Source organism: Perca fluviatilis, chromosome 1, assembly GCF_010015445.1.
Source record: "Perca fluviatilis chromosome 1, GENO_Pfluv_1.0, whole genome shotgun sequence".
Classification (NCBI taxonomy): domain Eukaryota; kingdom Metazoa; phylum Chordata; class Actinopteri; order Perciformes; family Percidae; genus Perca; species Perca fluviatilis.
In genome coordinates, this window is record NC_053112.1 from 9230236 (window position 1) to 9250109 (window position 19874).

The window sequence follows — 19874 nt, forward strand, 5'->3', positions numbered from 1 at the left end:
AGGAGATACAAATACAAGTGACATTTCTCCTGACGGAGAGGGGAGTGACGGCGGCGGCAGAGCGAGGTTTGTTGCTTGACCTTCAGTTTTATTGCCCTGTGTGTGTGTGTGTGTGTGTGTGTGTGTGTGTGTGTGTGTGTGTGTGTGTGTGTGTGTGTGGGTAGCAGCCTGGTGGGCTTGACACCTAACTGAGGGTGACACGGTCACACACAGAGGAGAGCCGAGAGCCCCCAGCTCTGCAGCGAGCCCGGACCTCACACAGCACAGCTGGCCCTGTCACCTCTACTTATCCTGCTTGAGTCTACTGCCTGTACAGTAACTCTGTGTGTGTGTGTGTGTGTGTGTGTGTGTGTGTGTGTGTGTGTGTGTGTGTGTGTGTGTGTGTGTGTGTGTGTGTGTGTGTGTGCAGTACAGCGCTGGGTAGTAAAAGCCAGACGCAGAAGCTTGTGAGCGTCAAGGTGCATTCATTCAATTATTTTACTGTCCCACTGCACTATGTAAACCATAAATTATCCACTAGGGATGCCAGCTTTGTTTTGTGCAATACTAACGACTCTGAGCGTACATAAATCAGAGCTCGGGGATAGAGTTAAATGAAAAACAAAAGAAAAAAAGAAAATCTTCGGCCATCTTTAGGCTTCTGGCCGACGTGGTGCGTTACAGCTTTGATGTAGTTAAGTGTGAAGCATCAGGATTGTAGCTTGGTTTACTTGTAGTTAGGGTTGGGCTTCAATATCGTTTTATCAAATCCGAATTAGGAACAATCAGCCGGTTAGAGCAGTGGTTCCCAACCTTTTTTCCTTGGCGCCCCCCCTACTTATGTCTAAGAAAAGCTGAGGCCCCCCCTGAGCCTTACTTTCTTTTTTGTTGATACAGAGGAGTTACAGCTAACAGCTAGCAGCAGCTAGCAGCTAGCAGCTAGCAGTTAGCAGTTAGCAGCTAACAGCCAGCAGCTGACCTGATGACAGCAAGGGTCCCAGGTTAAGAGGTCCCGCAGGTTTGGCCTATTAAACAGCCTGCCTACAATTTTAAGCCAAAACAAAAATATATAGTTTTCATACCGACTTTTGTATAAATTATATATTCTAGTGTATTATCATAATTTGTTTAACATGTGCATATATATATATTTTTTTTACCTCAACCTCAAACCAGATAAAGACCCCTGTGATCTTTGCCGCCCCCCCTGAGGGGTGCCCGGACCCCAGGTTGGGAACCACTGGGTTAGAGCTGCAACAATCAATCGATTAACCGATATTATTGTCAACCAATAAATTAATCGCCAACAACTTTGACAATCGATTAATTGCTTCGAGTCATTTTTTTTAACAAAAAATTCTCTGATTCTAGCTTCTCAAATGGGAATGTTTTCTAGTTTATTCTCTCCTCTGGGACAGTAAACTGAATTAATTTGAGTTGGGGACAAAACGAGACATTTGAGGACAGCATCTTGAACTTTTTGGGAAACACCTACAGTTGATTCTCCGATTAGTCAATTGACAGAAACATTCTCCGGTTCAAGCCTCTCAAATGTGAGGATTTGCCGTTTGTCGCGATTTTATATCATTGTAAATGTGAATATTTGTAGTTGGACTAAACATGAACACATTGATCACTACTAAGCCAGCAGAGAAAATGCTACAGGTCTAATCTTATGCACAAATGGAGCACTCAAAGTGAGGAAAGGGGGCCATTATGTGTGCTGCAGTCTCTCCGTTACATCAAGGTGAAAACTCTTGGACAACACAAAAGATCAGCAAAACATTCTCCGCGACTTCACCAAACTCCTTTCATTTCTCAGCTGCTTTTGCGGATTGCGTTTGCAGACAAAGAAAAAGCCACGTACGAACGCAAAAACTAAATGGAACGCAACAAATGAAGCACTAACTCTAACAAAACGAGGCACAAAACGTATGTGACTGTGCACACCTACACATGTGAGCAGCTACAGTAAGAGAACAGCAGGCAGTCTGCAGGAGAAAATAAACCGGGTGAATGACAGACTTGAATGCAGGTTTTGTAGACAAAGAAACAGAAATGGCTGGTAAGGTGGGAGTTAAGGTGGGCTGAAGGCGGTGCTGAAGAAATGTCTCAAGTCTGGGAGAGAAATCTGCATCGTGGCTACACTGAAGCCAACAGGATGTCGCTTACTTCTGAATCTAATGTCATTTTCAACTAAAGCTGTCTTTGTCAGCTTCATTCAACTTAATTTCTTATTTTAGATGCATTTTACTACTTTTCACAAAGGGGTAATTCTGCTTTTAAAGGATAAGTCTGGTGATATTTTTCTAATTTCTTTCATCAACAAATCCCACATAAAACAACAACAGGGAATGTATCTACTAACAAGTATTGTGTTACATTATTGTAATGCCACACTGTCGCACTGGGTGACATGTTCCTTCATGAACAACCCATTCGTTTTGGTACCCAACCCTATCACTGTGGCTAACCTCAAATAAAGAAAAAGTTTATATATGTGATCGGTTTTTAAAGATTTAATATAGGAACCATTGGGCTTGGGGCTGTTTGAAATATTTAGGGCATATTTAACTCATTGTTGGTGTTGGTCATTTAAAGGGATACGCCACCGTTTGTTGAAATAGGGTTTATCACGGTCTACCCTGGCTGTAGATAGGTGGGCCAATGCATTTTTTGTCTCAGTGCAAGTAATTAGGTTGTTTTTTTTGCCTTTTGTTGGCTCACTTTTACTCACAACATGCTAACCGGCAACATAGGATTCCATTCACTACGCTAAGCTAACTAGCGGCGGCGCTGACCGGACTAAAACGATGCATGCACAAAAAATGCGTTGGCCCACCTATCTACAGCAAGGGGAGACCGGGATAAGCCCTATTTCAACAAACGGTGGCATATCCCTTTAAGGGCAAATTAGAATTGGAAATTGGCCCTAAATAACAGTATAGAATTACACCAGCCTTAACCTTTAAATATTGAATTCAATTGTTTTCCTCCATCTGGGGCACACATATTTAACATCTGTCCTGTGTGTGTGTGTGTGTGTGTGTGTGTGTGTGTGTGTGTGTGTGTGTGTGTGTGTGTGTGTGTGTGTGTGTGTGTGTGTGTGTGTGTGTGTGTGTGTGTGTGTGTGTGTGTGTGTTCATCCAAATTAAAGCCGGCCATCCCGTATTAGCATACTAATTAAACCCATTCCCACTATTTTCACTACTTCACCTTCTTCCTACACAATTCAAGCCAGCAATCCAGTGTAGCGTCAGCCTTTCAACATACAGCATTCAAACTGCAATTTCTTCAGAAATTGCATTCTCCAGTTAACTTCAATTCAATTTTATTTATAGTATTTATAGTGTCCTACAGTTGGAAACTTCCTCCTCTTGTACAAAAAGTCAAACATCTCACACCCCCTCCATCTTTTGAGTATTTTATAATTTACATTATTCTGGTTTGTTCGTCTACTTCTGGCTGCGTGGTGTCGTTTCCTCCTCCAGGCTGTAAAACAAGTTGGTTTTCTGATTAAAGGCTGTTCTATTATTTTTAACCCAAATGGCACAAGAAAGAATCGACCGCTCATTGGCTGCCATGAATCACCTACAGCGGCCCATTGGGGACAATCGCTGCATTCAAGTGTGTCGACACAACTAATAAAATATGAGCAAGGTGAAAAACAAAACAGCCCTTTTTTTTAAGTGTCAAGGGCATTTATGCCCGTTTATTTTTAATTGCTTTGTTGTTTTATGAATTTTAAAAAGGCTTTTTGCCCTGAAGCTGCCCCACCAAACTGTCAGCTTTCATGTGACTCTTTCATTCTTGATATTTTATTACTGTTTCATGCTTTTCCTGGTTTATTACCATAAAAGAAAAAACCTCTAAATCCACCACTAGCTGCTTGTTGAGGCTACAAGACAACAAAATACTAACGCTTTCCTCAGATCTTTAACAGTGAGTCCATCAGGGCTAAAACGTTAGGTTTCTCGTAACAGTTGTGGATTCATTCAAATTAATAATTACATTGCTTTTTGTTCATTAAATTTAAATTTCCTTTGAACAACCTGGCTGATACATAAACAAGTTTTAGCTTATCACAGATATATGTCGGCCAAGAAATAATTTAAAGGTCCCATGGCATGACATTTTTTTTAACATGAGTTCCCCCAGCCTGCCTATGGTCCCCCAGTGGCTAGAAATGGTGACAGGTGTAAACCGAGCCCTGGGTATCCTGCTCTGCCTTTGAGAAAATGAAAGCTCAGATGGGCCAATCAGGAATCTTCTCCTTATGAGGTCATAAGGAGCAAGGTTACCTCCCTTTCTCTGCTTTGCCCGCCCAGAGAATTTGGTCCACCCATGAGAAAGAGAGACATCATGGCTTTCAAACGAGCAAAGTGGCAGTTGGTCAAGACCACACCCCCCCCCCCCCCTCCACCTCCCCCCTCTCCCCCCTCTCTCGTCCTCAGTAACTACAGACACCGAAATAGCACATCCTAAGGAAAGCTCATTGTGGGACTGGCTCTAGTGGCTGTAATTCTGCACCAAGGCTGAATTTCGGGAAAGAGACTTCAGATACAGTATTAGGGGACCACTAAGGTCTATATAAAAGAGATTTCAGATACAGTATTAGGGGACCACTAAGGCCTATATAAAAGACTTCAGATACAGTATTAGGGGACCACTAAGGTCTATATAAAAGAGACTTCAGATACAGTATTAGGGGACCACTAAGGTCTATATAAAAGACTTCAGATACAGTATTAGGGGACCACTAAGGTCTATATAAAAGACTTCAGATACAGTATTAGGGGACCACTAAGGTCTATATAAAAGAGACTTCAGATACAGTATTAGGGGACCACTAAGGTCTATATAAAAGAGACTTCAGATACAGTATTAGGGGACCACTAAGGTCTATATAAAAGAGACTTCAGATACAGTATTAGGGGACCACTAAGGCCTATATAAAAGAGACTTCAGATACAGTATTAGGGGACCACTAAGGTCTATATAAAAGAGACTTCAGATACAGTATTAGGGGACCACTATATAAAAGAGACAAGAGTACAGGTCTAATTTGTGTCAGTTAAGAAGTCCTTGATGTGAAAAAGTTTGGGAACCACTGGCTTGTGGGACAATCATAAAGATATAATCCTGTCACAACCATGAACATATACACCAGATTTCCTGGGCCATCAGCTGGTTTTCTTAATCTAAAACTGTGTTGCCAGCAGGGAAATATTGCTCAAACTTGGAGAAAGCTGCATCCATTTCCCTGACGACACCAGAGGTCTCGGTCCAAACAGACGTTGGTCTGTATACGAGGGCCTTCTGCCCTCACTGTTGTTCTGTGTGGAAGAATGACAAGGAGGTCAATCTTCTTCGGGCGGTGTGAGTGAGTCAGACTCCCAACTCGCCCCGCAGCTTCAGAGAAGCATCAGAAGGAGACGATCCTCTGTTCCGCTCCTCAGACAAAGACTGCTGTGTGGGTTGTTTTTTTTTAACGGCGCTGACATCGCTGAGGACGCCCCCCCCCCTCTCTGTGGCTGTTGAATGTGGCGGCGACGGCTCTGAAAGCGAGCTCATTCCGACGACGAATGGTTCGCTCACAACGTCCTGGTTAAGTGTATTTGGAAAGGTAATTAACCACAGAGAGAAAAGAGTGAAGACTACGCAGACGGAGAAAGAGGCAAAAAAAATAAAATGAACAGACAATGAAATCCCCCCCATACATTAGGGCTGCACAATGAATCGCTATTTTATCGAAATCCCAACAGGAACTAGTGCAATATACAAATCGCAGGGGGGGCGCAATATTTGTTTAAAGGCAAAATACTGTGTGTCAAACCGTTCTAAAATAAAGTATTGTGGTGCTGCAGAGACGTCCCGACCTACAAATCCTATCCTACAGACTAAAGAAAAACATCTTTGTGTGGTACAGATCATCACAAAAAAAAAAAAAAGAAAAGAAAAAGAAATCACACTTTTTTTGTAATATATTTTTCAATGAAAATGAGAGTGATACAAAAATGATCGTTCCCTCCAATATCGTGACTCACATCGCAATCGCAATATCAGTCAAAATAATCGCAATGAGATATTTTCCCAATATCGTGCGTACATTACGCCTATGGATCTGGGATACCCAAAATAGCCTTTCCTGTCAAATACAAAGATTTATAAAATAATACATTTTACATATTACAGTTCTTTCTCTGGCCACTGTTTAGCAGTTAGCTGAAATGCTGAAGTGCTTTGAAAGTCTGTGTGTGTGTGTGTGTGTGTGTGTGTGTGTGTGTGTGTGTGTGTGTGTGTGTGTGTGTGTGTGTGTGTGTGTGTGTGTGTGTGTGTGAATCATTTGTTATGGCCTTTGCTCCCTGCGTTCAACCAAATCACGCCATAACAACACGTTTGCAGTGATAAACGCTAACGGAGGCAGATAAAGGGGCGCAGGGCATATACTGAAAGTTAATGTCCTCCTGATCCCAGAGGAGTTTGAGATAGGGCTGTGCAATTAATCGAATTTGGATCGCGGTTTCAATTTCGGCACGTAACGATCACAAAAACAACGTAATCGATGAAAAATGATTATTTTTGCATAAAAGGTCACAACTTTAAATACTAACAGTGCTTAAATGAACTGTTGTATTTTAAATGCGGGCTGATAATAATGAGTGAATAAAAAGCACCGCTGAGTGAACAGAAAAGGCAGCCAGGATGAATAAATCCTGGCTGTTAGCCTGGTCAGGACCAGCCTAGCTGCACAGAAGAAATCTCCATGGTAACTGAAGTGCCTCTGCTTTTGGGAAGCCGAGTCGAGGCTAAAATTGAGCCAGGATTACTGGGAAATCCCGGCTTAATACGCTATCTAGGTTTTGTGAAATAGCCCTCCGGAGACATTCTTCTAACGGCAACGTTTGCTGACTGAGTTGTTAATTAAAAAAGGGTCATCCAGCAGATTATGGGATGTCTAAAACAGGTGGATGAAGGTTCCCTGGTGCAAAACGTTTGCTGTATATGTTTAATATATACGAGATTTACTTCCTCTGAGGAGTTCCCAGGCCTGTTTGTTCGGGTTTCTTTAGTAAGTCATTTTTAAAAAGGTCAAAAACTCAAGCGATTTAAATGAAATCTTGATTAAAGTTATGAACCCTTGTGTTGTCTTCCTGTCAAACATGAAAGATGTTTTGGTCGCTTTTTTCAAAGTTTTGGACACTTTTTATTCATTTTTCAATGTCTTGGGTGCTTTCTTGTGAAGTATTTGATACTTTTTCCAAAGTTTTGGACGTTTTTTTCCAGTGTTTTTGTTGGTTTTCCCAGGGTTCGTCAAAAAGCCCAATATTCGGCCGAATCCGAATCCTGGATCCGCTGTATCCATACTTAGCACATAGTATTTAATATAATATTGTTCAAGTTGTGAAAGCAGGCACCCAATGTTTGGTCCGATTAATAATCGTTTTTTACTCACGCACTCTTTACATTGTTCAAACTTCGTAGATTCCTATAACAAGCAGTTGAAGACTTTGCTATTCAAACAGGCTTTTAGTTAGACAAGGGCTTTTATGGCTGGCTGACTTTATGAACCTATGTTTTCTGTTGTATTCTTATGTCTTCAATTTAGCGTATTCCAATTTATTGTAAAGCACTTTGTTTTTTTATCTGTGAAAAGTGCCATTTAAATAAACTTTACTTACATACTAATTGATCAGATAGTAGTTGTTGAAAAACATCTAGCCTTCCAGTACAAATCTGTATTTTGAGTTAAGAGGAATAAGTCACTTCTCGAAAGCTTTTTTTTTTTCCCCTTCTTTAATTCTTCTGATCCAAAATCAATATCAGAAAGTACATCCACTGAAAATAAAGCAGTTGCTTTAATTGTTGTGTCTATAAACTACAGCAGTGTTCCCGTCTGAGAGGCAGCAGCAGCAGAGGGTTTACCTGCGTCACAGTGCTCCATCTCAGGTCCAAGGCCGAATCCTAATGAAATCCCATTCAGGCTTTTGAATTGCAAATAATTGCCCATTGTTTCCGTGTCATTTGTTGTGCAAAGCTCATCCGTCATGTGTCCTCGCAGGGCTTGATGTATAAAAACAACATACCTTCCTAAACACTCCCTCCTCTCACCCTCTGTCTGCCACACCGTTTCTCTCTATCGTTCTAAGTCGCCAATCCGTCTCCCTCTTTTGAAGAACTACGTTTCCCAGGGTGCACCTGTGGGCCGCGGCACTTTCCCGACACAAACACACACACAGACACATAGTGCATCTCACTATCTTTGTGGGGACCCGTCATTGACATAATGCATTCCCTAGCCCCTAACCCCCCTAACCTTAACCCTTACCCTCACCCTAACCATAACCTAATTCTATCCATAAACCTTAAACCAAGTCTTAAACAGCCCTTTAAACTTGTGGGGTCCAGCATTTTGGCCCCACAAAGCTGTCGGGACCCCACAAGTATACTGGACTCCCGGTTTTTGGACCCCACGAATATAGTTAAACAAGAATACACATACATACATACACACACAAACACACACACACACACACACAGACACACACACCTTTAACTTTAAAGCACTGCTCAACAGCCATAACAATTGATTCACACACACAAACAAAGACTGTTAAAGCACTTCAGCATTTCAGCTAAATGTTAAACAGTGCCCGGAGAAAGAACTTTACACATAGAGTTTTGTTGATTTAAGTCATATGTGACATTAACTGTACCGTGAGAACAACGTGTATTACTTTATGAACTTTATATTTGACAGGATTGGCCATTTTGTGTATCCCAGATCAGCTAAGGAAAGTTATTATTAATACCTGGCAGATATGTGCCAGCCCATTTCAAAAGACCCTTAAAAGGAACAATATGTGATGTAATTATCTACTGACTCCAGACATCCAATGACTAAAATTCTTCATCCGGTTAAAATATAGAGTTAAAAACAGCCAAGATCTACAAATGTGTATCGTAAAAATGTGGCTTAAAAATGGATAAAAAGTCAATTTATGAACTGGCTTCCGGCAGAAAAGGGGATATACATAACTCAACAAACTATATGTAACATAGTAATTTCAGAAAAGTTAATACCTTTAGATTAAACTTAAAAGTTAATGTGACCCCTGGCATTTTTTCTCCTTCTTGATTTTAGTGACATGAACATGTGTGGCCTGCGGCTTCTTTTTCTTTACTTTTTAATATTATTCCAAACTAACTATATTGTTGTGTCTGTGATAGGGCTGCAACTGGCAAATGATTTCCATTATTGTTAAATGTGTCGATCATTTTCTTATTTATTGTCTATAAAATATCAGAAGAAATGCCTATCACAATACCACAAGCCCCAGGGGGACCTCTTCAAAACGTCTTGTTTTGTCTGAAGCACATGTGTCAAACTCAAGGCCCGCGGGCCAAACCCGGCCCCTCGCAGATTTTGATCCGGCCCGCACATCAATTTAGGTTTGGCCCGTTTAAGTTTTTGTCACTTTTGCAGATGCTTTTTTCAACCTTTCTGCAACTGTTTCAGACCTTTTTTTGGGCAGTTTTTTCTATGCTGAAAATGATTGGGAGCAGACGGTTGCATTTGCCCACAGACTGTCCCTTTAACTCTGAACCGTGACAGCTTAGCGCTGCTTAACCGACTGCTCGGCTCCATTATTATCTCATTAGCCGGGGTTCCTCTTGTTCAGGAATATCGAGGTGCTACTTAGTATTAATGCGTTGTTAACGGCGGTCTGAAATGACACACACTTTTATTTTAATTCCATTAATACTGAACTCTCGGGGAGATTTGAGCCTTTCCTCATTAGAATAATAAGGCATTCCCTGAGCCTAATCGTCACAACTGCACGACTAACCACGAGTCTCACACAGCTCTTTGAAGAAGGGAAGGCTGAACAAAGTCTCCTCACTTTCCAAAAGTGTCCACGCACACACACACACACACACACACACACACACACACACACACACACACACACACACACACACACACACACACAGGCTCCACCATGCACGTGATCAAATACTCGAGGAAGCAAATTTCTCAAATATGACCTTCCACACAAAAGCAGCCATTATGGAAGAATAAGGAGTTCACAAAAGGCGGGACCAAGTAAACATTCCAGCTGCTCTAAGTGAGTGTGTGTGTGTGTGTGTGTGTGTGTGTGTGTGTGTGCTACCTGACCTCCTCGGTACAGTTTTTTGGACACTAACACCATGCGGGCTCATGCACGGTGTGGCGTTTGTGTATATACAATGACAAACATAACAAAAGGAACTGACACACACGCACGCACACACACACACACACACACACACACACACACACACACACACACACAATGGAATGCTTACGTAAATTTTGGTTTGAGCCGGGGAAGCTGAGTACAAAGTTTAGTCAGGGACTTTTGAGTGTTGCCTGGTGAGACTGAAGGAAAGAACAGAGAGAGAGAGAGAGAGACAGACAGACAGACAGACAGACAGACAGACAGACAGACAGACAGACAGGAAGCTGAAGCGTTGCTTCTTTGTCAAAAACTTCAGTTTATTGACCACGGTCATTAATCCGATAATGGCACCACTTTCATCTAAACTTTAACAACAAACTTTTCGGCCTTTAACTTGGTTTCAAGACTCTCGTACATTTCCCTTAAAGATTCTCCAACGCTTAACAACAATAATGAAAAGCTTCCCATAGATACACCAGAAAAGTCCCTGGGGAGGAAAACTGCATAACACTGGCAACATTAAATAAGCTTTATATAAAAGATTATGAAAAAAAAAAAACGAACAACAACCACAAAAAGGGCCTTTTTTTTTTTAAGAAGTCAGCTGCCTCCCTCCTCTCCTGAGATTTTAAACTAGTTTGTTCTTTTAAAGCTGTCGCTCCGCTTCTTTACCAGCTTGAATAAACAGCCTTGTACCAAGGCTCAGTCCTTACCGCAGCGGCCCAGGGTGCGAATCCGACCCGCCCCCCTTCCCGCTACAACTGTCTTATCAATTATAGGCCAAAATGCCCCCAAAAAAAATCTTAAAAAAAAAATGGGCGTACTCCTCAGAAACAAATTCAGGCTCGGAGCACGAAAAGTAGCCAGGTGTGTAACCAGAACGCCGGCAGTTTGAATCTTTCTGGCAGTTTAGATAAAAGGTGTGTTCGTGTGTTTGAACGGAAGGCAGGACGTCGCTGGAAAAGAGCTCACACACACACACACACACACACACACACACACACACACACACACACACCCCTTCTGTCGACATTCGCTCAGTGCCAGTGGTGTTTTCTGCTTTTCCACAGATTGCGTCCACCCCCCCTCCCCATCCCAAAGAGAGCAGTCTCTCTCTCCCACGGGGCTCTTGGTTGGCATGGATCGGCCCCCCGAGATAGCTGCATGCACACACACACACACTTTTACACACATTACTGGCAAGCATGTGGGGGGGGGTGGGGGGGTGCATGTGTAATGAAGAGGGTACGCTGAGATTTACAGCGTTGGCACCCAGTCAGACTGCCCACCAGCTCCCAGATAAATGTGCCATGTTTTGTTTTCCTTTTGAAAAAAAGCCCATGAAAAGAATTAGCAAGATGAGAAAGCGGCAGGCAGGTCTCTCGGGGCGTCCATCTGTCCATTACTGAAATAAAAGCCGTTCGCTCTGAGAGGGAGGCGTCGCGGAAGGGGACGGAGGGATTCGGTTGACTTGATAAGACGAGGATTTGACTTTGAGTACATTGGGGAATGGTCGATGAAGGGATAAAGTCAGACAGACAGTCAGACAGACAGCTCAAGGGACCAACGCAGCCTTCATGTCGACCTGTATACACTGTGGTGACTGAAGGCGAGGCAACTCATCATTTCGTTTACAACAACGGCCACTTTTGGCGTGTTAAAAGATGGCAACTTTAGTTTTGAGTCGTTGCGTGTTTCTGATTTCAGATTTATTTTGTAGAGACGTTTTTTCCTGAGGCAGCTTCTTTGGAGGCAAACTAAATCTCAGAGTCAAACTTCAGCTTAACCTCAGTTAATGGCACTGCCATTTTGGCCAGGTCTCTCTAATGTACCTCAAGAGACTTCCTGGTGAAATAAAGATTAATACAAATGAACTAGCGCCTTGCACTTGAGTTATGGTCAAAAATGTGTCACCAAAAGCTAATCAAATGCTTGAGTTTGAGCCAAATTTTAAGAAATTCCCTCCAGGCTTTTTTTTATTTTCCTGAGATATCGGGACGTACAGACGAACAACCCGAAAAAACGTAATGCCTCATGCCACGGCGGTCGCCGGTGCGGATGAATAATAAAAGAGTAAGCTTGCTTATGGACAAAAAAAAAAAAAAACATGAAACATACCTAGCTAGCGAGGCCACCGTTAGCTATTCGGCCTTACTGAGCTTCCAAGTTCAAACTAGCTAGTTATTAGCATATATGCTACAACATGCTAGTCCAGAGGTCAGCAACCTTAGGCTCAAGCACTGGAGCACTAGCAATAAGTTGTGTCCATTGGTTAGTGTCCATAGTTCGATTGACTCCCCAACTGCATTCCGCAAAGACCCGCCCTACTCTACCTCTGATTGGCTAGTACTCGTTGCCTTCTTCACAGAATGCGGCGCGAAAGGGATATAAATAACACTGCCTGAACGGGCTCGGGAAATGATGGCAGGCTTAATGGAGATATGGCATGCTGAATTACAAGAACATTTTAAAATGGTATTTCGTATTACAAAAGGCCGCGAACCCCGTTACTAGTCCATGAAAGCGCCGTTCCCAAAAGGTCTCCGTTTGTGCTCTTCCAGCTCAAACCAAAACAGGGGCAGCAGCGTTTCCAAATGTCTCCGTTTTAGGGGCTCGGAAACGCCAGAGTAGTGTGGACGCGAGGCGTAAACAAAGCAAAAGATATTCGTGTTTAGTTTGTTTTTTTTAAACCAAAACCTACTGTAGTAGTGTAGATGTAGCCTTGGACTGCTGGTCACTACAGGGACCCTACAAATCTCCTGCCAGCGGATGGAATACATCACCAGATAACCACCGTTTCCGGAACTTTAGACACCATAAAACCAACCGACGTTCAGCTCAACCCGGTGGCATCGTTACCGTGTTCGGATTAAGCTCTCCTCTCTGAGAAGTGTTGGAAGTAAAAAAAAAAGCAATCTGCCACTCAGACTCACACCTCTCGCTTCCTCACAGTCTGTCTGTCTCCAGCACGGCCACAACCTTTCGGCAATCAAATTAGCCGCACTCTCCTACCCAGAGTGTGTGCCAAAAAGGAATCAGCAGTTGGGCTATAATTGCTACCAACTAATAATGTTAACCTTTGTATGGCATATAGGCCCTACTTTATTATCAGTACAGCACAGGGTAAAGTGATGAGGCCGCTGGTGTCGACAAGCTTCATCCTTTCGAAACACTGTAATGAACTGGAAGATGTCCACCTTTGTTACCGGACCTTCTTAAAACACAAGGATCACTATTAATAACACTGTTTAATCAAAAAAAACACACATTTTTGTGTACGAATAAAACATAAATTCCTTTTTTTTTCTTACAATTTAGTCTTATTTTGGAGTTTGAAGGCTTTTCAAATTAAGAGTTTCAAAAAAAAAAACTTTGTGCCTTTTTTTTTCAATCGACAAAAAGCTGCAACTATTTGCCAATTAATGGATTAGTCTATTTTTGATAACCCTTTAAGTCATTTTTCAAGCAAAAAATGCCAAACATTCCCTGGTTACAGCTTCTCAATTATAAAGATATGTTGCTTTTTTTTGTCTTAAGTGATAGTCAACTCTAATTTTTTGGGTTCTGGACTGTTTTTCACTACATTGTGGCATTTTTTGTCCAAATGATTCATGGATCTATTGAGAGAATCACTGCTACTTGCAGCACTAATAACATCTGAATATCTGTTATTTCACATAAATGCCCAAAACTCATGAAGATAGCCCAAAATGATTACAAGCAATGTCAAAACTCACACAGCACTTTTGAAAGCTAATTCTTCAGCTGGTCAGAAGACAAACATGTCTCATGATGTTCCGGTTTCTCACGGTTTCGGAGCCGATTAGCCTTCAAACAAATACACATGGCAGACTTCAATCTGACTGCTGATAACCGCTGCTGCACTCGGCCCTAAAAGTCCTCGCGCATAACAAACCAATCAACGTCAACAAGCATAAATATGAAGAAATATGCCGAACTAACACACACACACACACACACACACACACACACACACACACAATAGTGATCTTACAGTAGGTTTATCATGCTTATGATAGATATCTCGTTAGTATCTATATAGTATTCCTTGGGACTTAAGTCTCACTCAGATATGTAAATAACATCCTTACGGTGTTTATTACAGGTATACGGCTCTTTTTGATTAAAGGGTATGCTGTGCAAGTAATCAAATCTCGACTCCAACAATCACAATGACAAAGTGATCGAGAAAAACGATCATTTTTGCACACTCAATTTTGCAAATAAACTCTTATTTTGTCTTGGGGGAAATCAAAAAGTTCAACGGGAAAAGTACTTAGGGAAACGTCACGGTTCAAGGTGGTTTGACTGTTTTTATATAAACAACAAATGCAACGTCTTTCCAAAAGTCAATAAGTTACCGTGTTAAATAATGATGACCGTAATGATTGCGATTATGATTTTGTTCCATAACCGAGCAGCATTATTAAAAGGGCATCTGCCACCTCAAATGTGTTACACTTTTTTTTCCTTTTTTTTTTTTAAAAGGAGCAACACATCATCATCATCATCTGCTGCTTTTAACTACCACCCGGTGACCCACTTAATCCTTAAAACAGCACTAATTAGACTACAAATGAAAGCAAAAGCAGGGCACAAAGCAGGCAGTGGCCTATGTGAAGCTAGAAAATAGGCTAAAGCTTACTTTTGTTGAGTAAAAAAACACATTCTTGTGTAATAATCTCACTTGAAATGACCAAACTGTTGGAGTGAGACAAGTGGAGGAAGGGAAAGCCTTTTTTGTTTACGCTGCTTACTGTGATTCCTTATGGCTTTATGGTGGAGGTCAGAGATTACCCAACCTCTTCATTTGACACTACGTGCTCTCATTAAAAGGTTATTCTTACTAAAAAGCCCCGCTAGCCTATAGTCGGAATCAGGCCATGTGGGTTATTAGAAAGCGCGCGGATGGATAAGTGGGTGACAGTTCAACGCGCAACATCTGGACACACCAAGTGCATCCAAAAACAAGTGCAGCCGCAACACCCCCTGACTCTGGTGCTACTGCGGTGGTGCTAATACCCTCCATGCCGCCGATAAAAGCCAGATTAAGAGCCGGGCAGAGAGCCGAGGAAACCCAGGAGAGGTTAAGAGATCCGACGCTAAGAGTGGATCATAATCTTGCCATAACATCAGGATAGGTCTATGTAACCGGATTAAACGGAGCTAATGAAATACAACAGAAACGGAGGATTGATGGTGGTGGAGGAGGAGGAGGAGGAGAGGAGGGGGGAGATGTATGGATGAGAAAATCCAAAATAAAAGCCGACATGAACTAATGAGAAAAAGCAGGGAGAGGTCAAGAACTGGATTTCCATCAGTTTTTTATTTTTTTTTTCAACAAGACAAAGCCTGACACATGCCACGACCGCTGCTGTTAATTGTCCCTGCAGTGCCAAAAAGATGCTGTACTGTCATAAACATTTTTTTTATTATTATTTTTTAATCATAAATATGTGTTGATACAAACTGCGCCGGGCAAATCTCAACCGCAGAGTTCTCCACAGCTACCAGGAGCCCCGGCCGTTTCAACAAGTACCAATCCGGGTTTAGAGACGAGCGCTCAGGCATTTCTCCCTGTCGACACCCCCCCCCCCCCATACCTTCCGCCTAAAATACAAAATTATTCCCCCAATGCAGCAATGCGCGCTCCCAAAAGCCGATTTCCAGGGAAGTGGAAGGGAGGAGGGGGGTGGGGGTCACGTCTGGAGATTGAGATTGAGAGCGCGCAACGCCTTCCCTCCCTCCCTCCCCCCACCACCACCAAAATCTCAACCCCGGCGGCGCGCACGCGGGCACAGGCAAGCCTATAGCGGGGAAGCCGATTGGCTGAGGCGCAGCTCCATCTGCACACGTGACTTTGCCCTGCTTTACAATAAATAAACAGCTCTGGAATAATGTATTTAAAAAATATAAAAATCTCCAAAACACCGAGACTCTGAATAAAACAACACTCGGCAACAGCTCACAGACACAAAGTCTGCAGGTGGAACACCTGCCAACGTTTCGGACACATGAGCCCGAAAACTTATAGAGCTGAATCTTTTTTGGGGGGGATATGTCCGGTGGGAGGCAGGCGGCGCCAGGCATCAGCCGTGCGTAACAAGAAATGACAGCTCCATGTAGAGCCTATAGGTTTTTTTTTTCCAGTGGACGTTTACAGCCGCGGCTCCCTTGCTTCAAAAGAAAAACAAAACACAACCGTTACCGGCACCGTCCGGCCGCCCCGGACCGCGCCACACACACTCTCCCACACAATGCCAAGCGAGCTTACCTACACAGTGAATGAGTTTGTGCCTCCAAGAGTCAAGTTCCTGCCGAAAGCCGCGCCTCTCTACCGTGCATTGCTGCCTTTTGCACAGACTCGCCATTTTCTATCGGCCCCTCCCGTGGGCGCGCACATACTGCTGGGTGCTTCCCTGCGCGCACGTCACCGGTGGTTTTTTATTCTAGGGCTGGGTGGAGTGAGATATGAGGGGGACGGGGCTGCAGCATCCCCCTTTTCTATATCGCTCGTTTTGTCCCACCCACCAAAAGCGCCCTCCCTCCTTCTACTTTCCCCCACCACCCCCCCAATCCCAGCATCTCTGCGCGAGGATGTGCTGTCATTGGTCGTTTACAGACATGTTTGTCTGTTTTAATGTTGTGTAGCAGGGCACAGAGCACATGGCGCCTGTGCTCCAAATGTGCCGTGGCTTAAAGCTATATGTGTCAAAGGGCGCGGGTGTGCCGGGGATTTAGAATGCGCATAAAGACACTGCATTGTTTAAATTCACAGATATGTTACAGTGCACCTCTCGGCGCTGTAGTTAATAAACTGTAGCCTAGAGTGTGTGGACTGCGTATACACAGAGGTATTGTTGTAAAAAAAATTAAAAAAAATTGGCCCGAGTATCATTTTATGAAAATAAAAGAGCCTGCAGCCCTTTGATGTGACTGTAAACCACACTGTCCGAAAAATCCCCTTCATGACCCTGCGAGGCTCGCATCGACCAGGAAACCGACGATTCGACCAGTGACATCACTAATATTCACGTAAACAAATATCCTCATCGAGCCAATTAATTAAAGGATTACTATAAATTCTTAAGGGATTATGTGACATTTTCTTGCTAAGTGGTATTAATCAAATTAACGAAACGCTCAACTATTCAGCTATTTCCACCCATCCGTTGCATCTCGAGTGTGTTTTCCATGGCTGCCATCCACATGAAATTTTTCCATAACTGACATTTTTCAAAACTCTATTTCCAGGATTTTAGAAATACTGCTGTGATGAGTCTAGTACCACTAGTGATGTTTAGTTCTAGTTGGACAATTTATGCGTTACACCATTGTGTTGTGGCTACTGTAATATGTTTTTTTTAATGTAAGTAAAGTATGTTGTTGGATCGAAGATGTGGCTGAAATTACTTTTGTATTGGTGTCATGTAATTTCGTGTGGGATCATGGGTCGCTTATAGTGGCATGACACGTAAATAAAATATCATATCATATCATATAGTAGGCCTACCCTCGCCCAAGTCAAAAAACAGTAAAGGAATCACCCTAAAAATGTATATTGTAAACTCCCCAAGGCATAGGCGTAATTTACAACCTCCCCAATAATCCAAACTGGCCGGTGCAATCCACCCCAAAAAAACTATTATAATTCCTTTACATAAAAAAAGTCATTTGCACCATACATTGTTGCAGGAAAAAACACCAGAATGCAGAAAATGAAGTGTTTGATATGCTCAAAATTTCAATTTTGCTCAAAAGTGGAGGACCATGTGCACGTAGGTAGGCGAGCTCTGGAATTGAAATAGCAGTCGAGTGTGTGATGAGAATCTTTCTTTAAAAAAAAAAAAGAGCTTACCATACCTAGAGATTGGCATGGGGTACTTTCCATAAAATCATCTCTCAATGCAAATCAAACCAGCTATTAGGCTAACTGAAATAAAACCATGGCAATCTCTAGGTATGGTGAAGGGTATGTGATGATGTGGGGGTATGGTGAAGGGTATGTGATGATGTGGGGGTATGGTGAAGGGTATGTGATGATGGGGGGGGTATGGTGAAGGGTATGTGATGATGTGGGGGTATGGTGAAGGGTATGTGATGATGGGGGGTATGGTGAAGGGTATGTGATGATGTGGGGGTATGGTGAAGGGTATGTGATGATGGGGGTATGGTGAAGGGTATGTGATGATGTGGGGGTATGGTGAAGGGTATGTGATGATGGGGGTGTGTGGTGAAGGGTATGTGATGATGTGGGGTGTGGTGAAGGGTATGTGATGATGGGGGTATGGTGAAGGGTATGTGATGATGGGGGGTATGGTGAAGGGTATGTGATGATGGGGGGGGGGTATGGTGAAGGGTATGTGATGATGTGGGGGTATGGTGAAGGGTATGTGATGATGTGGGGGGGCTATTTTAATTCCAAAGGCCAAGGGAACTTTATCAGGATGCATAGTATCCTGGATCCATGAAATAATAATATCCTTTAAAAATAAAAATCTGCCTGCCTCTATGGGAATTTAACATAGGGGTGTACTGACTTATGCCCCCTGTATTTTAGAACATTTATTTATTTATTTATTTACGATACATTATTCATTCACAAAGGAAATTGGTGTCCTTAAAGGTTGTATTTTCCTCATTTTTTTAATTAAGGCATTAAGATCAATTTCCAAAAGATGATTTTTTAATTCCTCTTTTTAGTCAACTTTAGCATGGGTGTCCTAATCTTTTCACATGACTGTATTTAATATAGCCTTTTCTTATGACTGTCTCTATCTCAATAAAGGTTGTGGCACTGTGAAAACAAATGATAGGAATGAAATCTAGGACTTTATCGTTCCATCCCTGGCATCCCTTGTATTTTATGCATCTATTGAAATACGTTTTATAAATCAACCAACCAACTGAAACAAACAAAGATCAGCAGTTATTTCATATTCATGTTCAATATGTTTGTTTTTTTATGTTGGCACCAAACACCAGGGCAAATTCCTTGTAAGGACTTACTTGGCAATTCACCTTTTTTCGGATTGAGATCTTATTGGCTTCCTCCCAAATTTTAATGACACCATTATACCATCTTGAAAAGCTTGACTAGGAAGCAGTAGGAGCTGGACTTGCAGGCCGTTATATGGTTGGATAGTTTAAATTATAATACAACATCACATTTCATAAACTACATGTGTTTTGTGTGCAAACATCTTATTTATAAGTAACTAGTAACCAAAGCTGCCAGATCAATGTAGTGGAGTAAAAAGTACAATATTTCTCTCTGAAATGTATTGGAGTAGAAGTAGAAAGTGCACGTGAAAAGACAAGACTCAGGTAAAGTACAAGTAGCTCAAATTTGTACTTGATTAAATGTACTTAGTTACATTCCACCACTGGTAACTAGCAACAGCTACATGTTTGCCATGTCTTATTAATTAAAAAATAGTTAATTAGACCTATAGGCTATTAGTTAGTCTATTGCTTAATAATCCAGTTTTCCCCAGAGAAACCAAATTAGGTTTTTTTTTTTGCATTTGGGTCACCTTGATTCCCATCATCCCCCTTTAGCTTTTTAGTGAATTAAAGCCTTATTGGCTTTGAATCCATATCACCTCATTTAACAAACCCCTCGCCACCTAGTGCAGCTGGTTCAGCGCC

At 42.2% G+C, this 19874-nt stretch overlaps 1 protein-coding gene across 1 annotated transcript in view; it reads right to left on the reverse strand.

Annotated features, from left to right (window-relative positions):
- Positions 1–16670, reverse strand: part of lcor (ligand dependent nuclear receptor corepressor) — an 80918-nt gene extending 64248 nt beyond the window's left edge. Inside the window, exon 1 of the mRNA XM_039800886.1 lies at positions 16498–16670. Coding sequence (XP_039656820.1) covers positions 16498–16594 — 97 coding nt within the window. The 5' untranslated portion in view covers positions 16595–16670. The remainder of the gene's footprint in view (positions 1–16497) is intronic.
- Between the last annotated feature and the right edge of the window lie 3204 nt (positions 16671–19874).